At 45.5% G+C, this 20,194-nt stretch overlaps 8 protein-coding genes across 8 annotated transcripts; 3 read left to right on the top strand and 5 right to left on the bottom strand.

The window, feature by feature from the left end:
* Positions 1-19: 19 nt before the first annotated feature.
* Positions 20-5,390, bottom strand: GGI43DRAFT_432774 (uncharacterized protein; the record flags this gene model as incomplete). The annotated part of the gene is made up of 3 exons (XM_083209638.1): positions 20-4,884; positions 4,937-5,197; positions 5,256-5,390. The coding sequence occupies 3 exons, from the start codon at positions 5,388-5,390 to the stop codon at positions 136-138; spliced, it is 5,145 nt and encodes a 1,714-aa protein (XP_083062689.1). The 3' UTR covers positions 20-135.
* Positions 5,391-6,584: 1,194 nt separating this feature from the next.
* GGI43DRAFT_432771 (metalloprotease) lies at positions 6,585-8,639 on the top strand. Its single transcript, XM_083209637.1, has 4 exons — positions 6,585-7,011; positions 7,068-7,279; positions 7,332-7,637; positions 7,692-8,639. The coding sequence occupies exons 1-4, from the start codon at positions 6,689-6,691 to the stop codon at positions 8,510-8,512; spliced, it is 1,662 nt and encodes a 553-aa protein (XP_083062688.1). The 5' UTR covers positions 6,585-6,688; the 3' UTR covers positions 8,513-8,639.
* Positions 8,640-8,852: 213 nt separating this feature from the next.
* On the bottom strand, positions 8,853-9,825 carry GGI43DRAFT_399713 (uncharacterized protein). Its single transcript, XM_083205376.1, has 2 exons — positions 9,731-9,825; positions 8,853-9,683 (listed from the first exon to the last, which is right to left on the bottom strand). The coding sequence occupies exon 2, from the start codon at positions 9,604-9,606 to the stop codon at positions 9,157-9,159; it is 450 nt and encodes a 149-aa protein (XP_083062687.1). The 5' UTR covers positions 9,607-9,683; positions 9,731-9,825; the 3' UTR covers positions 8,853-9,156.
* A 339-nt stretch (positions 9,826-10,164) lies between these two features.
* On the bottom strand, positions 10,165-11,377 carry GGI43DRAFT_399710 (uncharacterized protein). The gene is made up of 3 exons (XM_083205375.1): positions 11,114-11,377; positions 10,964-11,033; positions 10,165-10,894 (listed from the first exon to the last, which is right to left on the bottom strand). The coding sequence occupies exons 1-3, from the start codon at positions 11,195-11,197 to the stop codon at positions 10,521-10,523; spliced, it is 528 nt and encodes a 175-aa protein (XP_083062686.1). The 5' UTR covers positions 11,198-11,377; the 3' UTR covers positions 10,165-10,520.
* Positions 11,378-11,469: 92 nt separating this feature from the next.
* Positions 11,470-12,929, bottom strand: GGI43DRAFT_399708 (SDR family oxidoreductase). The gene is made up of 2 exons (XM_083205374.1): positions 12,443-12,929; positions 11,470-12,388 (listed from the first exon to the last, which is right to left on the bottom strand). Exons 1-2 carry the CDS (start codon positions 12,659-12,661, stop codon positions 11,708-11,710), a joined length of 900 nt encoding a protein of 299 aa, XP_083062685.1. The 5' UTR covers positions 12,662-12,929; the 3' UTR covers positions 11,470-11,707.
* A 106-nt stretch (positions 12,930-13,035) lies between these two features.
* On the top strand, positions 13,036-13,716 carry GGI43DRAFT_399707 (uncharacterized protein). The gene is made up of 2 exons (XM_083205373.1): positions 13,036-13,364; positions 13,420-13,716. Exons 1-2 carry the CDS (start codon positions 13,332-13,334, stop codon positions 13,645-13,647), a joined length of 261 nt encoding a protein of 86 aa, XP_083062684.1. The 5' UTR covers positions 13,036-13,331; the 3' UTR covers positions 13,648-13,716.
* A 796-nt stretch (positions 13,717-14,512) lies between these two features.
* On the top strand, positions 14,513-17,765 carry GGI43DRAFT_421611 (uncharacterized protein; the record flags this gene model as incomplete). The annotated part of the gene is made up of 7 exons (XM_083207986.1): positions 14,513-14,794; positions 14,855-15,053; positions 15,110-15,508; positions 15,558-16,193; positions 16,264-16,378; positions 16,439-16,717; positions 16,775-17,765. 7 exons carry the CDS (start codon positions 14,513-14,515, stop codon positions 17,763-17,765), a joined length of 2,901 nt encoding a protein of 966 aa, XP_083062683.1.
* Positions 17,766-17,781: 16 nt separating this feature from the next.
* Positions 17,782-20,164, bottom strand: GGI43DRAFT_311948 (HET domain-containing protein). Its single transcript, XM_083201710.1, has 2 exons — positions 19,384-20,164; positions 17,782-19,330 (listed from the first exon to the last, which is right to left on the bottom strand). The coding sequence occupies exons 1-2, from the start codon at positions 19,787-19,789 to the stop codon at positions 17,799-17,801; spliced, it is 1,938 nt and encodes a 645-aa protein (XP_083062682.1). The 5' UTR covers positions 19,790-20,164; the 3' UTR covers positions 17,782-17,798.
* Between the last annotated feature and the right edge of the window lie 30 nt (positions 20,165-20,194).

Here is a 20,194-nt window from a genome sequence, read left to right as displayed (position 1 = left end):
ATTACAATTTAACAAGTACAAAAAATCCACAATATTGGACCAATTCATCCTCATTCCTCTCCTCCCTGCACCGCTCGAAACGGCTGACAAAGTCCGGTAGAGGCAGCCTGTAAAAGATCTTGTGTCCAGCATTGTTCAAACAACACTGTATGAAATGGGAGAAATGCGCTGCTCATTAAATACGTCCAACCATGCTTCACAAGCCTCCGCCACTTGCGCCCATTGTTCCTTCACAATCTCGGCATCCATCTTACTAAACTGTGCTGTAGCATCGCCGGCTTTGATCTGATACTGAGCGCAGCGGGCGTCCATGTCGGACAGGATATCTGCCACCCCAGAAACACTGGAAAGAAGATCACCCAGAGGCGAGGAGAGACTCTCTACGGCGTCAACAGTGCGCTCCATGACGACGATGGCCGTCTTGACGAGTTGAACGAGCATGGACAGCTCTGAGAGGGACATCTTGTTGAAGAGGGCTTTACCGACGGTGGTTGCGCTGGCAGCATCTTTGGCAGAGCGAAGGACACCGCTAAGGGCTGTCCAGGTGTCTTGGGCGGCTTCGACACGTTTCTGAACGGAGACGTCTTTGCCTTTGCTGCCTTTGGCTGGCTTAGTCGGTGTGTCTTTCTTGTCCATGGCGACTTCGACGGCTTCCTCACTGCTGGCAGTGTCATCACCACCATCATCATCTTGGTTATCGTCGTCTTTGATGTCTTCGTCATCTGTCTCGTCCTTTGTGCGCTCATCAGAGCCTGCCTTGCTAGGCTTCTCATTACCCTTGTCAAAAACAACACTTCCAGCGGCAATTAAAGCAGGAATAGACGCAATAGCCACGCCCGAGTATGCAGCAAACGCAGCAGCAGCAACCAACCCGCCCGTTGCAAAGCCCTTCAGACACCCCTCAACAATAACGCCTGTCACTTTGTTGCGGTACGCCTTGTCGCGTCGCGCCAAGTCAAGATTCGCGTCCGCAATGGCCTTAGTGATCTCATTAATAGAGGCTTTGACTAGTTCTATTCTGGTCTTCAATTCGGAAGAGGTAGCACCCATGAGGGCTTGAACACGAGCAGCCTTCTTGTGAGCCATGGCGACTGACATAAAAGTTCCTTTGAGGAAGACATGGGGAGAGGTCTTGCCAAGAGCGAGGTTGTTTGCGCGGGTGCTTTGGAGTAAAGCAAGGGTGCTGATTTGCTCGACGGTTTCGTAGTGCATGGCGGCCGTTTGGATGTACGCTCCTCGAATATCGTTGATAATATCAAGGAGGGTGACCTTACGGTTGGAGACGCTGTCCAAGTATCCGACGATGTCGTCAGTGTACGTGATCCTCTGCAGCTTATTGATGTTGTCCCAGACGATGGTTGAGTTCTTGGCTTGGGTACGTAGCTGCTGGAGTAAAGGAGTAGCTGGCAAAGCAACCTGTACAAGTTCCGAATTCGCTCGCAAGTCGGCGACTTCGACATCCATGGCCGCCACGTCCATAGCACCGTCGCGAGGTTGCAGAAGCGACTTGACCTCCTCAGCCTCCTTGCGGATCTGATCCCACTGGATCCCCATCATTTCCTTGAATGCAACGGCGTCGACCTTGATGCCATATCTGACAGCCGTAAGTGTATTGTAGATAGACCCAAGATTGCCACTTGTCCGCTCACAGAGTTCGACCCACGAGACTGAGTCTCTCATGAACTGGCTGCCGGTTTGCAAATTCTGGGCGCATCTCATAATCTCCATGCTGAGTTGAGCCACTTCAAAATCCCTTTGCCTCGAGAGTGCCTCGACTTTCTGGATGACACCAATTCGATTGAGTCCCAAGGTGAGGAAATCTGCGACCTGAAGTGCGCTTGCTTGCTCAATCTCATTATTGTATTGAGCTCGTACGCTTGAGATTCTATCACCCAGCAGTGTAATCTCGCCCTTGAGACGATTACTTTCCTCATTGGCACGCTCATTAAAGTCCACGAAGGCATTGTTGGCAAGACGCGCATTCTCCATGGCCATTTTGCAAGAAATCAGGGCTTGTCCTTGGAATACTGCGCATTGAGCGACTTCTTCCGTTGTAGTGGGCACGTCGGGGATTTTCTTCATCCATTCCTCAGAGACAGCCGCCAGAGCCAGAGTCTTGTCTAGCATTTCCAGCACACTGTGTCGAGCCTTTGCCAGAATACCATTCAGCATCCCGCTACTGGGATGTTCAGAAGAGAATGGCGCTATACCGGCCAGGAGAGACACACCAGCGAGGAGACTGGGAATGATGGCCTCAGGGGGTGCTACGGGGAGTATTTTGCCGATGACACCAGCAACAGCAAACGCAGGATGGAAACGGGCAAATTCGGCCATAGTATCAAAGATATCAGCAGCCTCTTGGGGAGAGTTCTGGGACTGGGCTGGAGCTGCGTCGAGATCGAGATCGCGAGACAAGACTTCCCCAGCAAGAGAAAGACCTTGCCCAGTAATATTAAAGCCTTGTCCAGCAAGATCAAGGCCGCGCCCCGCAAGATTCAGGGTCCCAGTAGAAAAGCGAGACAAGTCTGTCAGGAAGCCGCCGAGATCCGCGGATTCTTCTCCTTTTACGCCGTTTGTGGCGACACCGTTGGTATCGTGACTCTGGTCAATTACCAGTGACCTGACAATGTCAGGCTCTTGCGACACAATCTGAGCAGCCTGGCCAATTGTCTCAAGAACCCGGCCAACGGGATTAATCCGTGAAAAATCCCCTACCTGGAGGAGTGTGTCGAGAGACTCCTTTGCGTCTCCATTGGGTCCGTCAATGACTTCAAAATCGCGAGCAACTGCCTCATACGCCATCATGGCCGGTCCCCAGGGCGTACATGTATACCGAAGAACATTACCTAAGTCACTGAATATGTCTGCCGCCTCGGTGTTTTCCTTTTCGCGGGCTGTGTTCAGGGCTTGGCTGATGGCCTCGGGGGACATGCCCATCTGAATTGTGTACACGTTGATGAGGTCTGCTGTCTCGAGGAGCTCCTCGTACTCAGCGAACTGTCCATTGGCGAGTGCTTCATTCGCTCTGGCGACCTGTTCATTGAATAGCCGGATCGTCTTGAAGGTTGGATCCACCACCAACTCACTCGATGTGTCAGCCAAGCCAGCCAAGTCGGCCGTCTCATCATCATCTTCATCATCCGAGTCTTCCATGGGGACCCTGATGCCTACCCTGTTCAGAACGGCAAGATAGGTTGCACATCCGTTCTTCATCTTGCGGACAACGGAGAGAGAGGCTTCGATAGCCGTCGTATCCTCGAGAATGCCCTCGCCTATCTGCAAGGCGGTGACCTCGTTCATGTCCTTGAGATTCTGGGCGGCGTTGAACATGCGGCCCCAAAACTGGCTGAGGGTTCCGTACATCTTTTCAAGATCTCCAAACTTGTCTGCGACGGACTTGATATCGAGAATTGCTTGATTGACACCTCGCATTTCCGCTTCTAATCCATCGATTTGTTTAGAAAGCTTTGCTGACTGACTGCCAAAATAGCATGCTGCCACCAGTCCACCAACGAAGAGCGCACCGCCAACAATTGCAAAGGCAATAACACCGACTCCAGTAACTGCACCCAATATACCCAGACCAATACCAAGCAACATGGCGCCAATAGAACCCCAGAAGGCAGCGTCCATCTTCTTTTTTGCTTCGGTTAGGGCTTTTATCTGCCCCTGGAGCGAGATAAGCTTGTCCTTGAGAACAGTGAGCTGCTGATCGAGCTGAATTTTAACCGATGATAACTCTTCACCCATCAGACTAACTGTTCCGTGGGTGTAGCCAGACTGATTGCGCAAGATGGACGCCCAGATCTTGGTCTGTGTGACGAGCTTCTTAGCCTCCTTGATGGCCATCTTTTGCTTCGCAGCACTGTTCTCGTTCTTTTGATACTCCTCTGCAGCCTCGAGTTGCTTCTTGAGGAACATCTCGTGACTAATGGTGAAAGATTGGATCTTGTTGACAACAGGATAGATGGACCTCTGAGTGTTCCTGTAGCGATCCCTGAGTGAATGACTGAGAGCGTTCAAGTTGAGCATGACTCCCGGTGAGGCAACCCCCAAGTTGGTCACGCCGTTCTGTTGCATCCAGCGCTCCCAGCCAATCTTCTTCTCTTTCTTCTTATCGACTGTCTTGTCGCTAGAATCGACGACGTTCTCAAGACGTCGCCGGTAGATCCATCCATCCTTTTTCACACCTACGGGGCCAATATCCGTGGCCGTCAGTTCAAACAGAGGCTCGACCGCCGTCTGATCTGCAGCCGTAAATTTACTTTCACCAAAGTCGATAGTCAGATTCCAGGTGTTGCTAGCGTCGTCAAGCGCGACGACATTGCCGTTCCAATAAGCAACCTTCTGGATCTTGAGAGCCCTGGCGGCTGTCTTCTTCTCGTCTGATGCATTTTTGAGCTCCGAATAGATATTCTTACCGCTCGAAAGTTCACTGTCCAACGACATCAGCCGGCCGTCTTGTCCTAGGACCACAAGATGGAAGCGGATATCATTGCCCACCATTGCCGCGAAGGGGATGACGCTGCGAGCATTGGGGTCAAGTAGACAATTATCACCAATTTTCTCCCAAGTATCGAGATAGAGCTTTGGCCAGTAGTCAACCGCCAATCTAATCTCAGGGTCCCTTTCATCACGGTGCTTCTTGCGATAGATGGCAGTGCCTACGGACATGCAAAAATCACCTTTGTAGGGGAAGAAGTGCACGGCCTTGCTGCTGTTAATATTGACATCGTCTGGGATGCGTCCAAAAACGGACCACACGTCCTCGACACCAGTGATCCCACTGCTCTTGGTCTGGCTGTACATGACGTTGTCTCCCTTGAGGCCAATAATAGGAACGCTGTTGAGCATGGCGTTGTAGTTCTTGAGGTACGGCTTGGCCTAGAAAAAATTAGTGATTTGAAACACTTTAGCGGAGCATGCATAGTGTTACCAAAACATCCTGGAAGGCCTCAAAGACGGGCCCAACATCCTCAGCCATCTTCTGGAGCGAAGGGACTTGGTTTCCAAGACCAGAGTCCTTCCCGTTCATACCCTCGCGGATAACATCGCCAGGTGCCTTATCCGTGTCGTTGACGATGTCCATGGCTGCTGTCTCGACAACAACGTCGACATCGAAAATTTCAGACTCGTCCTTAGGCGGATTTAAGGCAGATTCGACATCCCGGATGCTGCGCTTAAGGATGCTGAGGACCTGTAGCACTGATGAGTCAACACATTCGAGTGGTAGGATGGTTTTGTAAATTCTCTACCCTGCTCTTAGCAATCATGCTTTCAGCCTGCTCCTTGGGTGTGAGCTCTAGCCGTTCCACGTCATCGGCATGAGCTTCAGCAATCTTTTGCGAAACGCAGTTGGTGGCGTGGATAACATCGAGAACGGTATGCATGTTGAAAGAGTTTAAGAATGGAGTAGATGGTTTAGATGGTTCGAATGGTATCTTCAAGATAAAAAATATGTTTTTCAATGATTGTTCTGGGATGATATGCTAGAGGAACTTTGTGTTGATGGATTTGGCAGAATATTTATATGCCGTGAGACCAAGGTCGAGGCATGTTGAACCAATTTCTCCGGGATAATGAAATGTACTAGATTTACTGAATCACAAAGGCCTTGTTTCCAAAATAAGGTCTAAGGTCATTCATATCACGGACCTGCCGAACAGCTGAGCAGTCATAATCTTGGACTATTGACAATATCACAGGAATCACAAATCACTCTCGCCTATTTTTAAATAATTACTACTGAATCGCTTTTCAGGTTGCTCGGTTAAAACTTAATCTTGGACTATTGCCAATATCACAGGAATCACAAATCGCTCTTGACTACTTGTAGGTGACGACTATCACTGAATCCCTTCTTATGCTGCTCGGTTAGAAAATAATTGGACCGTAATTTGTAAAATATTGAGTTTCAAAACGGACAGGATCGAAGCTAAAGAACGGAGAGACGGCAGTTACATGCCAATACTTTACAATATGATATTGATCCTGGGTGTAGAGAAACAGTTAGAACATTGACTATCCTCTTTCATTTACCGTATGATATCCGTTTTAGGCGGACTCAGGCCGTGCCGTGCCGCGCCCCCGCTAAAAAGACGTTAGAGTGATGCGGGCGTTCCTGGGATGCAAGCCGCTTTGGCTCATTTCATTGGCTGTGAAGACATGAACTCCACAGCCCGTTAACTACCCGTTTCGTGGCTGGCTGTCAATATTTACACTAGTACCGCATCACACGGCATTTGGTTGACTTGAAGGGTTGAAGCTGAGATGCTAGTCCGATGCTTCTTTACGGGGGTCGATTTTGGGACTTGATTGAATTACGTTATGCGCTGAGGCTTAATTCTCGGCACGCCAACAGTTCGTTGGTGCCACCCAGGAACAGGGTGCTTGCAGTCTAAACTGCCTGTTTCCGGTCAAGCTGGGCTATCTAGGTCACAGCTGAGGCAATAGACAAATGTGAGTTATCACTAGATAGAATCGATAGTTTGTTCAAATTCAGTGCCTATGGTTAGACGACGAGTGACTGCGTGATTTTGAGAATGTTGGAGGCCGAGGCGAACATTAAAAGTCTTTTTAATGCAGCTCATCTGGCTCCCCATGGCCTGGCATGAACAATTCATCGCATACTATACCGAACCCATCACATCTTTATACTCTTTAGCTTTTTCACTATCCATTATTCATCATGTCTTCTCAAGAAGATGCTGCTGATGAGTACTTTCAATGTTTCGAAATTCGAAATCCCCCAGAGACGGAAATCGAGTCTCTTCGTATTGCTCTGAATGAGAATCCAGAGAATGCTCTCGGTTCCACTCGGGCTCTTCCGGAGATGACTGATCCGTCTGTTGAAGATGATGGCATGTCCTACCTCGCCGTCAATGTCAAGAAGAATTGGCAGCGTGGTCGTACCTTGAAGATCAAGTTCCTTTCCGGTGAACCAGAACTTCATGCAAAGGTCAAGCAGTACGCCAATCGGTGGCTCGTGTATGCAAACCTCAAGTTTGAGTGGTATATATTCCTAATCTCTGCCTGAGAGATGCAAACCGGCTAATATCATATCTTAGGCTGCCTATGAATGCTCCAAAGGCAGATATCCGCATTGATTTCAAGCAAGGTGCGGGCTCGAGCTCGCGGGTGGGCACAGATGCTCTGACAGAAAAGGATCAGTCGAAGCGAACCATGAACCTTGATATAAGGCTTGGCCAATCCGAAGAGTTTATTCGCCGCAAAGTGCTTCATGAATTTGGCCACGTACTCGGCTGTGAACACGAGCACCGTACGTAACAATTCCGTATCAACAGCATTAAGAAACTAATTTCGGTTGGCAGAGTCGCCACTCGCAAGTTTTGAATGGAACAAGCAGCTCATTTATGAGGAGCTCAGCGGACCACCAAACAGCTGGTCGATTGCCACTATTAATCATAACGTCATCAAACGTATTGAGAGCAGTGAGGTTAATGCCAGCGCGTATGATCCTGACTCCATCATGTTGTATCAGTATCCTCCTCGCTGGTTCAAGAACAGCGGTGCCAGTGGCACCAAGAATAACACTACTCTATCTGCCCGTGACAAAGATTGGATTACCAACAACTATCCCCCATGGTCCAGTGATATTGGCCACTTTAGCTATATTCGTACGTCTTCCTCCCAAGACCAGTGAGAACACTGCTGATACATTATCAACACAGCTCTTGATGCCACCAGCACCGAACCTGTTAGCAACGATGTAGCCTTTGAGCCCGCCTATGCTGAGCCGCCTCGTGTCGCTGTTGGCCTAAGCTGGCTTGACCTAGACTTTAACACAGACATTTCGGTAATGGCTACAGCTGAAGATGTATCTGACGATCACTTTACTGTGACTATATCACCTAAATCCGGCTCCAATGTCCTCTCGGCTGCCTGCTCTTGGCTTGAGGCATCGGCCTCTGAGTCCGAAATCAAGACGGGTCAGTGGAACCTGGCGTCCACATGGAGCGATAAAGGACAACCTGCCCAAAGCAAGACTTCCACGACTGTCAAATTTGATACCCGCTTCGAGGCAGGAGAAGCTCCTATCGTTGTGGCATGGTTCTCTGGCCTCAGTCTCGGCAAGGATGCTGCATGGCGTGTCAAGACATATGTCACCAATGCCAGTCGATTCAAGTTCCAGCTCCACGTTGAGGCCGCGGCCGACACCGACCTACGTGATGCAACCGTGACTTGGGTGGCTATTCCCGCAAGCAAAGAGGGCATTACGGCCGGTACTTTCTGCACCGACGACATCCCGGGCCCCGAGAATGCTGGCCAGATTGATTTTAGCCAGGCCAAGTTTGAGGCAGCACCTGCGGTTATGATGGCCATCAGTGGGCTTGACTTTGAGTGCGGTCGCAACTTGCGTCTCCGTGTGAGTCATTCAGACTTGACCAAAGACGGCATGATATGGCGTCTGGACAGTTGGTTGAATTCGGCTATGAATACAGCCACTGGGGCGTATGTTGCCCTAGGTGGACCCAAGATTGATGAGGACTGATTATCAGTTAATGGCGTACGGAATAGGTAGATTATGAATTGATGGATAACTAAGGGTTAAGTTGACCGATTGTGTTTAGCTGTGTTTAGCTGTGTTATTTCTTTGTATCGTTAAATTTTTATTGTGGCTTTTGAGTGAGAATGAACTTATATAATTGCACCTCATAGTTTGCTTTAACATTCTAAAACTAAGTAGTATACTTTCATTAAGAATGAATTTTTTTTTTTTTTTTGTTTATAATATAAAAATTGCGAATTATAAACGCTCCTACCCTATCTCAATCAGTCGAACTAGCTTCTCTTACTCGCACTTGTAGGTAAAGTAAATAAATATAGGCTTCTCAATATCTTTTTTTATAATTTTGTAGATGCGATGAATATCAGACGTTGCATATTCTTATCATTTTCTATGGTCCATATTTAAAATACGGTTTATGGAAGATCAATAATAAATCTAGCCACAGAAGTTAATTTTCACCGTATGTGTGGATAACAGCACTAGGATCATGCGCTGCTTCCATATAATGCGTTGATGGCCCATAATAGGCTTGTATCATTTTAAACCTTTGCCTGTGATGTAAAATATATTCTATCAATTCTGGTGTGATACTTGGCGAACTTATTTATCTCTTCCCCACCACCTTATTAACCGCCACCGCCCTGGACGCCGTTAAAGAATACAAGACGAATGACTCCGTGTGTAGTGAGCTGGATTGGGTTGCCAAAACCTCTAGTATGACCAAAACATTTAGTGATGAAAGTTGGGAATGCGCTCTTCACAGAATCTTGGTTGAATGTGACGGCATCTCCATTAGCAAAAGCGCCGATAATCACCTCGCATTGTCCCACCAGCTGGGAAATAGTTGACTCTGCGGCGTTGGGAGCTGCTGCTGGGATACTGCATACTCCCCCAGAGCAGTTTCCGGCCAGCAGCTGTGAGACTGCCGTGTTGCAGTCCGCAGCATTAACACCAAAGCCGCCGTCCGCGCACTGGGGAGCTGCAAAAGTTAACTCGCCCAGGGCCACCGTAGATTGTGCGGCTGTGGTATACGCAAAAAGCCCAGCAGCCAGCGCCGCCGTTGCCTGCGCCTTCATTGTGATCGAATTCGTCAGGAAATTTGCCAGGAAGCTATGTGTATGCTGTTGATTCTTGATAGAGCAAAATAGAACAACTGATGGTCATTTTTTTTTCTTGGCGAGAAGAAGATGCTCTACTTACATGTACCTATTACTATTTTCGAACTTTCCTATTTAGTGTAGGGATCGCCCACCCTCTATGTCATACAAAAGAGCCTATAACAGCCTATATCCATATATCCTGTAGTTAGAGGACGGATACTTCAAGTAAATCGTAGAGTCTATTTCTAGCCACATTACGCACTAGTTCAGTAATGACCGCTATGCTTGAATGCTGACGGCCCCACGGCAGCGCCCGCGACGTAGTAAGTAGTCCCATATGCCCTGTTAATACCGGAACTCGGGACTATTTCGAATACTACTACTTCCGCGAATAGGCTTACCGGTGAACTTAGCGGCGGGCGGTCGTTTGTAGGTAACAATCGGTGAGTATATTACCCCGTCATGGTATCCGAGTATGGTAATTGCTGGGACTATCAAGCGATCGGGAATATTATTCTCTCCTTGGCATATATTAGAGTTTTAAGCTCTCTATAGTGATGTGTACCATTGCTAAGATAACCTACATTTATTTCTCAATATTTGGCCTATTAAGGCTGCCATTAGGACATGGGGAAATCTGTAGATCAACTTTTAGCACTCAACTCCTTCCAGCTCTTTGATGGAGCTAGCAAGTTAAACCAATAAGTTTCGCATCCATATTCACTACAAAATAATGGTACTCTATGAAGTGGCTGTTTAGATGAGTCCTCTGGGGGACATACTTGGAAATACGACGGTGTGCGAAAACAGCGTGGATATTCTTTGGCTAGGTAACGAAACAATACAAGCAGTAATACCATTGAGCCTGTTTAGTACACAAGATACATGTATTAAATACCCCTTGTGTAATCATGGAGCTCCAATAATGCCAATATTGTAGCCTCATAAGACTGCCGTTCAAGACCTTGACACATCCGCCGCGGAAAGTAATGAATTTGGAGAGAGACACTGTAGCGAGTGAATCTCATAGAGGCTAAAAGCCAGTCGCGTTGTGAGATTCCTAATCCCTGCAGCCATGGAATCATCTGCCGATGCCCCAAGCCCATACGAGTATAGCCACGCCTGTGGCGATTACCGCAGCAAGAATAGCCACCGGAGGCATCATTGTGCCTAACATGGCCATGCTCGTCAAAGTCGTGAAAATGCCACCTGCTGGGGCGAAGGCTCCATACATGTATGATTGAAACACGGCAGCAGTAGTTCCCTAATGTCTAATTAGCCGACTCTACACCGCACTCCTTGGATACTATTTTTATGAGAGACGACCACCTACCTGCCCCGATCCCAACAGGTCCAAAGCCCAAGCAGAGTATTAGTGTGCAAACGGCAGTAAATGTGATGGCCTAGGCCATGACGACGGCAAAGACATCTGCTAATTTTACTCTATTATCAAAATGTTAGACCATGGAATATTAGCACTCACCAGGCCGAGATAGCCACTCAATGAAAGAATCCAACAAGGGAAAATTCTGGGAGCCATTATTCCAGTCAAAAATAGGGGTGCCATGGCTAGTATTCTGTATCAATATTTATCGTCGGCTTCTGGGCAAGCGGACTGTAGAAGGAATATTTGTTGCAGGTTTAAAAGAAGATGCAAACGGTAGGGCGACGAGAGCTCCGACGATTGTTTTTATTTGCTGCCCAAACAAGACGCGCATAAATCTGGGACTTGAACCGTGTATAAAGCATTTATACAGCTATAAGTTGTGATCCGTATTCGCCAATTAAATTTTGCATTTAGGATACGTTTTTCCGATACAGGGCGTGCGTCGGTGTTGCATTCAAGCCTTGTCATAGGCTCATATGCCGCATGGCAGGTTTGGGTATAAAAAAAACTGATATTCTGGCAATTCTATGTATAGGTTTCAGCGGTACAAACAAGCCCTAAATAGGTTTCAAAAGTCGGTAATTCTATTCCTCGATGATAGTATAGGATGTTTAGGTGAGGATAAGATTGCAGTATAATAGTTATGATAAAACAATATCTGTGCCATGAATGTACACTATAATGTTTATTCTACTTCAATTTGGCATAGTTCTCCTGCCAGCCTCCAAAAATTATACGCAGTTGCTCTGGATTGGCTGCGATTTTATCTTTTGCGGCAACCAATTCTTCCACATCCCAGTTGGCCCAGAGGAAGCGTCCATTGAGGAAATCTGAATCAGGACCAGCAAGCCAGACGGCAAAGTTCGCCATCAACTCTGGTGAATCCGTTGCTGGAAATTCTTTGACGTTGGCCTTGACGCTGGCCTTGACGCTCATGTCGCTCTTTACCATGCCGGGACTAACATTAAAGGCTTTGATGTTGGGATTTTCAGCCTGAAGGAATTCTACTACCGAAGCCGTCGCAATCTTGGAGGTCAAATAACCGCTCATGGGACCTGCAGCCGGACCCAAATGGGTCGCGCCAGTGTTTACGCCGACAAATACAGGCCTCCCTCTTGGGGCTTGGGACTGGTTGATGAAGTATTTTCCGAGGAGATAAGTTCCCAAGACGTTGATCTCATGACCCTTCCACCACTCGCTTGTCTCTGTAGTAGCAATTGTCCCCGGCTCTGGCAAGTAACCGGCGTTGGCCACTAGGATGTCAAGAAAGCCGACTTTGTTGATCTCTTGGAAGAGGCTTTTAACTTCATTCTCCTTAGTAATATCAGTTTGAATGGCATGGAACTTTGTCTGAGAGTAAATTTTCGAGAGCTATGATATATATTAGATATATTGTCTGCAATTGGGCAATGTTCAATAACATACTTTTTCTTCTACTTCTGTAAGAAGGTTGAGTCTTCTTCCAATTAAAAAGATGTGACCTGCTTTTGCTTTGGCAAATGCCTCAACCGTAGCTGTACCGATAGCTGTACCTCCACCAGTTACTAAAACAATTTTGCCTGCAACGGAAAGATGCTTTTGCGTTGGATCAACCAATGGAGTTGGGTTGCCATGGTATTTGCTGGTGGGATTTGGGAAACTCATTATGATATGTGTTTGTCGTCTAATTTTCTGAAAAGGGGGCTGAAAGTACGATGTATTGGAGGCTCTGCGCAACACAATGTAATTAATCTCAACAATGGAGTTAACGCACAAGGAAACTGAGCTTTTATATTCATCGTGAACTCTGTAAGGATGGATTTATAAGTCTCACTAGCATGGAAAACTACGTATGCTTGTAGATATTCTCATTAAGAATACGCCTCATGAAGGACCGATCTTGATTTATCAGCTATCGATATTTCGAGTTCACTGAATTTACAACCAAGTTATGAGCCTTTCCTTCTCATGGGCTAGAATGGTATCTTCGCTAGCTGGATTAGCGTGATCAAACACCCCCATAATATTGATTTCGAATCAGCAAATCGACCAACCCGCTAAAAAAGTAACGCCAATTACATATCCATATGAAACACAAGCAAGAGTGAACTAGAATCTGTGGAGAATCAAGGGCCGTTGCTGGCTTGGAGCTCGGAACGATCACGCCTGGGGAGAGCTAGTGCGAAAATAATGGGTCTATTTCTCATCCTTGGCAACAATTTCCGAAAGCTGCCAAGGCGACAGCTAGTTCTTAAAAAAACAATTCTTTCGGTTTAAAATACTGATTTCAAACAAGTTTAAGAAGATTATTTTAAATCGTGTATTTTCATAACATATGATACTCATTCTAAGGCTGCTCTTCTGCTGTCTATATCTTATTACTTGTTTGATCCCGAAGAGTGGCGGGGCTTACCATTTCTCACCATTTATCTTCATTTCTTGCCAACTGTCAACCGAAATCCCCTGATGTCAAAATAGCTCTTTCTCCTAGAAATAACGACAAATACATGTATATAGGCTTGGATGATAGTGCGCAAATAATTTCCAGGATATCTAGTTATAAATACATAGTAATAGGCCTATGGCTCAACCTCCCCCGGGCCCCATTTGTAGTACCTCTGCTTCATAGGTCTTTGTATAGGCTTTCATGATGAATGATTGGAATACTGCTAAACATGAACATGTGTAGTTTTATTATGATCATGGTAACCTATGTTTCTAGATTTGTGACCATGGAAGGTGCCCTCTTGGCGGAACTGGGCTGACTTATATAGTTCTACATACAACCATTCTGCTTCACAGCAATTTTAACCCCTGAGCCTGAGGCCTTGCCACCTAGAAAGCTATAGGCGCTAATAATGCATGTGCCAGCTGCCTACATGTACTAACCAATCAGCCGATGCGGCGTTGTTTTCATAGCGTTGTAATCTTGGACCTATTGCGTGCGTGTACATATAATTCACAGCATTCTACTCTTGTGCATAGCGGATTTGGCTTTGGCGAAGTTTTCGCTTGTGTATCAATTAAATCTTTGCTCTGTGATGGTTTTATACGAGAAGTTGATCATTGGACCGATCCAGTGATAATGAACTGTTGTATACAATTTTGAAATGAAGCCGGCACAAATGTTGCATCGCTATGTAGTATTATACAGGTATGTATATTGTGGCGTTTGCCCATCCATCCAATAAAGAGGCGCCAGCGTATTTGCAAGGCGAAGTGCATGTGACAGCCAACAATATGTTTCATATGCATTGAATCCTTCGCCCCTTAGCAGTGGTTGCCTCTTTGCTGCGCATTCTGCCTAATTCTGGCTCGCAGCCCAATCAATATGGCGCCTGACAGCTCTTTCTCGCTCCATAGTGCATATCAGCTGAAAAACGTATTCGCTTGCCTATTCATCTACTTCTCTTGCTTTTGCCCTTTGCGCTGTTTTTTTTTTAAAAAAAAAAAATTTCTTTTCTTTTCTTTTTTTTTTTTTTGAACAAGTGATATAGTAGCAAATGCGATTGCAATATGAGTACGAATGAGTTGCTTATGGTTGCCACAGAGTTCCGAAAAGCTCTACGGCCCCAGGACAAGGATGCATTTGAATCCAGTAGCTACGATGATGTCCTACAAGATGTCAATGATATCCAATCGCAACGTGAATTAACCAAAACAATGATAAATATGAAGAGGATAGAGCCTTTTCTTACGGGCATGATAAATCTAGAAAAAGTATTGGTTGCCATCAAATTTGAGGAGGCCTTAGATAGCATGGCATGTGTTTGGGGCTCAATCCGATTCCTCTTAAAGGTATAGGTCCTTTGGCTTCTGGGCCTAGAAATAACGAGCATAGCTGATATTTTGTACCAGACAACAAATCTTTCCGACCGAGAAATTGACAACTTACTTGATGCGTACGAGAAATTAGGAGAAAAAATACCTCCTGTATATGAATATGTACACTTTTTTAGTGGATTCAAATTGAGCGAATCATTGTTGCTACACATCTATCGCGATGTTTCGACTTTTCATCAAAATTCATACAAGCTGTTTTCGCTTCGGTCTACTCGTAAGATTGATTTTATTGCTCTAGAAATGCGACGCATACTAATATCTCATCTCCAGTATACCAAAAACTATATAAACCCACTTGGAAAGCATTGAATAATACGATCAAACATCTGGAAGAATCGTTGGAAAGACATGGGCAATTCATACAAGAACATGGATCACCTTTTCGGAATCCCCAAAAAAGTCTGGGTGATTATAACAGCAGTGTGAAAAGGCATGAAAGTGATTTTAACGAGAAAGAGAAATTAGAGAAAGAAAAGTTGAAAACAAAAGTATTGGAATGGATTTCAGCTTCGAAAGAGACGTATTCCCTGCACAAAAAATTTCAAGATACAAGAATATGCCCCGATACTGGTCGCTGGCTGTTTAAGAAATATAGTGAAATCACCGATTGGATGAAAGAAGACCTTCCTCCAGAGTCTGCCATTTGGCTTCACGGCAGTAGAGGATACGGTAATGAAGACCCTAAGTCCAGAGAGGATTATTCGCTAATTATTCCTAGGTAAAACTATTTTGGCTTCAATTCTGATCGATGAATTACATTCACGAATAAAAAGTGAAGCTAATGACCCAAAAAGCAAGCTATATTACTTCTATTGCCAGGAAGCAGACGCTGATCACCGCACTTATCTTGGGGTTCTAAAAGGTATTCTCTATCAGATGGTTAATACCAACGAGTATCTTTTACCCTACTGTGCGGACAAAGCAGAGTCCGGTGGAAGCACCAGTTTGGCGCATGTTGACGTTGCTCAAGCTCTCATTGAGGCATTCTTTGAATACAATTCCAGGCAATACGTCGTGATTGATGGGCTTGATGAGTGTGAAACACCTGAAGAAATGCGCAAAATAGCAAATTTCTTCATGAAACAAGTTTCTAAATGTGATAATGATATTAAGCAAGGTCAGCTAAGGATATTATTCATGAGCCAAATGATAAAAGAACTGGAAAAAGACCATTCTATGCCAGAAGAGGATGGCCGTATACAACTGAAGTCGACCGACAACGCGGAGGATATAAGGGCCTATGTGAAGGCGAGAATTCCGGAATTCTCAGAGGAACGCGGTACGAAGAGCGGTTTTAATCTTTCTGAAGCCGACAAAGACCAAATTATTAGCATTGTTTGCGGTCGAAGCGAAGGTAGGCCCTTATTTGATGACAGAATATCAGCATAATTAACTACAATGGGTTATGCTAATGACTATGGTAGAAATGTTTCTTTATGCGCATTTGGCTATTGAGTATCTTTTGCAGCAACCAACAAAAGATAGGCTTCTGCAGAAGGCTAAAGGAGAGATGCTGCCTGAAAGCTTGGACAAATGTATGTTTACGCAAAAGTACAGTTGATAATCGATGATGTAGCATTCACTAACCACTGGTGCTAGCTACGAAAAACTTTTGGGAGCTGTGAAAGACGAATTGTTACAACTTGCAGAGGGTGAAGAGCATTGGAAGATGGCTAAGCTTCTTCTCGGCTGGCTGGTTTGCGCAAAGCGACCCCTCAGGTGGAACGAAATGCAGTCAATTCTATCATATGAGCCAGAAAAGCAAAAAGTAGATTTTGACAAAAATATGTTACGACAAGCGGCCGAAAAATACTTGGGATCATTAGTCCATATTTTAGATGGCGGGCACATTCGAATTGTTCACTCTACGGCACGACGGTACGTCAGAAATTTTATTTTTCACTAATCCTTTGCTTCGAGTCTGACAACAAATAGCTATATTGTTAATAATGCACATATAAATGCAGAAGAAACTCAGTGTCAACTTACTGTACTTTGTCTTAGATACTTATCTCTTCTAACTACTTCTAACATGGATCAAAATGAAGAGAGGCACAGAAACAAAGTAAAGCATGGATGGTTCGCTTTTCAGGATTATGCCTGTTCTCAGTGGCATAGTCATGTCGATACTGTAATAAAGGCATGCAAAGTTCTCTTCTGCGGCAACATCCACAGCGCCCAGCATGTAGAGAGCTTTGGTTCTGCTTTACAGAACTTTATCGACATACATCGCGAAGATCTCACTGCAGAGATACACTCGGATATCACGAGAGATTTACCTGCCGAATTAAAAGAGTACTCAGGTCTCCCATTTTACGATAATCTCTATTTTTTGTGGAATCACATTTATACGCATCAAAAAAATACATATGATATCCGAAACACGGTCGGCATACTTCGGATAGAAGCAGCTCTACTGCGGAATAGAAAAACTCTAGAAACTTTCACACCTGACTCACAAGCTTACCTCAACGATACTATAGCGGACTATTACAGCTCTAATCTGTTCAAGTGCAGCCGCGTGCTATGTAAATTCTTTTACATAGGCTACGAAAAGAAAGATGATCGCGAAGCTCACAAAAGTCGCCACGATAGGCCCTACCAATGTCCAGCACAATGCAATCTGGCACCTCTTGGGTTCTCCAACAAGAAAGACTGGGAAAGGCATGTGCGACAATATCACCCACATTTAGGTGAAGGGCCATCAATTTTTGAGGCTTTGCGACCCAAGGGTGGGCCAACTGAGTTCAAATGCAGCCTTTGCGGCAAGCAGTTCACACGAAAAATCACACAGCAGGGTCACGAAAGAAGTCACTTTGGTGAGCGGCCATATAAGTGCACATATGAGGGTTGCACTAAGGCATTTGCGAGATTGAACGATTGTCAAAGGCATTGGAAGATACATTCGAGGAAGCAGGGGAAATAATGAAAGTTATAATTTTTTATGCATATTCTGAGACTATGTATTGCTATCGAGCTCTTTGTTTTGCCGTTCAATTCTGCCCTCTAAGATGACAACCCGCCTCTCAGCATTGTTCCACAACTTCATATCTCTGAATGTGACTAATCCAATTCTTCTATACAGTCCGGTGCCGACTTCTACTACAAGCAAACCTATGCCATGCTCAAGACCTCCATCCAACTTGAACCTACCTAACAACAAGTATTGTGCCATTTCAATTGGTGATTCATTTTGACCAATCTCTGTGGCCGCGTCAACGAGGTCCGGCTCTTCATGTATGGTGAAAACATCGCTGCTCTCTATATCGTCTGCGTTAAGAATGCGGCATGTCATTTCCACAGCGGACACCGTTAATGATATGATCTTCGCGTCCTCGGTTGAAATAGATCCTTTATATTTAACCACACCATTCATAGACGCCCAAGACCAACTGGGTGCCCGTTCAATATGTCGCTTCTCTTCTCTCTCACTGTAAGGCTTATACCAGGCTAAGAGCTCTATAAACCACTTTTTCCACAGTCCGTAAATGCATTCATGTCGCCATAGCGTTTCCAGCTCACAAGTTATGCCCATAATGGCATTGAGTTTGTCATTTGGCTCTTTGAGATTACGCTCAGTATACTGTTGAATAACTGTCTTCCAAAGGTAGATCTTTTCAGTATCGTCGCTTCCAAAATAAGGCTCTGCGTCATCATCAAATACTGTCCATGGAAGAGCTTCTAGCGGTTGTGTATACTCGAGCCCTCTCCCAGAAACGCTCCTTAGATCGATTTCTTTGCACTGCCATAAAAGCTCATAATCGGAGAAAAAAAGTATCCTTGACGATAACATAAACTCCTGCAACGTCCAGCCTCTTGTGTCTAAATGATGTTCTGGTTCGTACGGTTCTGCAGACATATATACAGTGCCCATCCTATTATCTGACATTGGGATCTGGAATTCGAATTCAGGACAGTAGGGCTGTGCCCCTTGAGAAAGAAATCCGTCCGACGCACTCTTGGAGGAAGATGCCGCTATGGTTGCTGTAGCATTTTTGTAGATTGATGACATACGAGAGATTTCTCGTCCTTTGTCGATGTCGCAATTTTGGATAATACAAAGCGCGTCGACCCAAAGGTAGCGATAGCCAAGTTTGCGAGAGACAACTACAGCGTCTTGTATAGACTGTTGAAGATTCTTAAAATCGATGCCAGCTATCAAAGTTTTAAGATTCTTAAGTCGTAGGTGAAGTGGCTGCATATGCGAAGTAGATGCAGGAGGTGGCCCCCAACAATAACTCAAAGCTAGATAAGACCCATGAGTCTCTGTCTCGTTGACTTTCAGTTTAAGTGTTGGTTGAGGGTCTCCAGAAATCCCAACATCAAGAACTCGGGATGGAAGTACGGTGTCTCGCGAATACTTGCAATGCTTGTGCGGCTTTGTAGGATCCATACATTTTTCTAGCAAAGACTTTGCCGCCGAAAAAACGTTGGCACTCTTCACATCTCTACTTAAAGGCCTTCGTTGTACAATTCTCCCCATAGGATTGTCTAAAAGCTGTCAGTTAATTGAATGCTTTACTGATGACTGGGAGAATGCTGACCTTCTTTAGCAAAAGTATCGATGGTGATTATGCAGTCGATAAGCCCGCCTTCGAATGTGCATTGAAGGCCGTAGATGCCTGGGATATTGGTTGATCTTTCTTGGGGGAGGTTGCGGAATAAAAGATGATCATTGTCATCCCAATCTTGGTCATGGTCTTTGCAGACGGCCAGGAAGATGAATTCGCAGATTTTGCAACCCTTATCTCGAGAGGCGACACAGCTAGCTCGAGTGTGGTGGCGTAGGCCATTTACTGAATTCAAACATTGCAGACCTTCGCGAGAAAATATCAGCTTGCACAAGTTGCATGGATTGTCTATGGTACGTCTCCGAACTCTCCTAGCCAGTGACTGGCCATTTATCTCAGGCACAGGACGCTGGCGCCTTCGTCCATTTTGACGATCCATGGCCAATTTCAAAAAAAAAAAGTATGCTGGGAATAGTTTTCGATATATATATGACGTCAGATGTAGAAGAAAAGCATAGCTGTGCTATCTTCTGGTTGTGTTCCAACGAAACGGGCTTCTCTGAGAGTTCGCATCTACATGTATCGGAACATATAACATAAGAAGCTGCCACACGCAAGCTTGTTTTCGGAAGGTGACATCTTAAATGAAAACCCAACTAATAGATCGGGTAACAAACACATTTACACGTAACAAATGCATTTACACATGACTCGTGCGTTGTTGGCAGCGACTCAAGGCAATTAAACAAAAACCTGCCTTACAGCACAGGGCTTTCTGGCTCCCAACATTGAATAAGTTGTGATAGGCCTATGCGCATGCATTAGTGCCTGCAATAATATAGTC

The sequence above is a fragment of the Trichoderma evansii genome, assembly GCF_050947405.1.
Source record: "Trichoderma evansii strain SZMC 28006 chromosome Unknown GGI43scaffold_5, whole genome shotgun sequence".
NCBI lineage: Eukaryota > Fungi > Ascomycota > Sordariomycetes > Hypocreales > Hypocreaceae > Trichoderma > Trichoderma evansii.
Note: the sequence above shows the minus strand (reverse complement) of the source record. Positions and strands in the feature narration are given on the sequence as shown.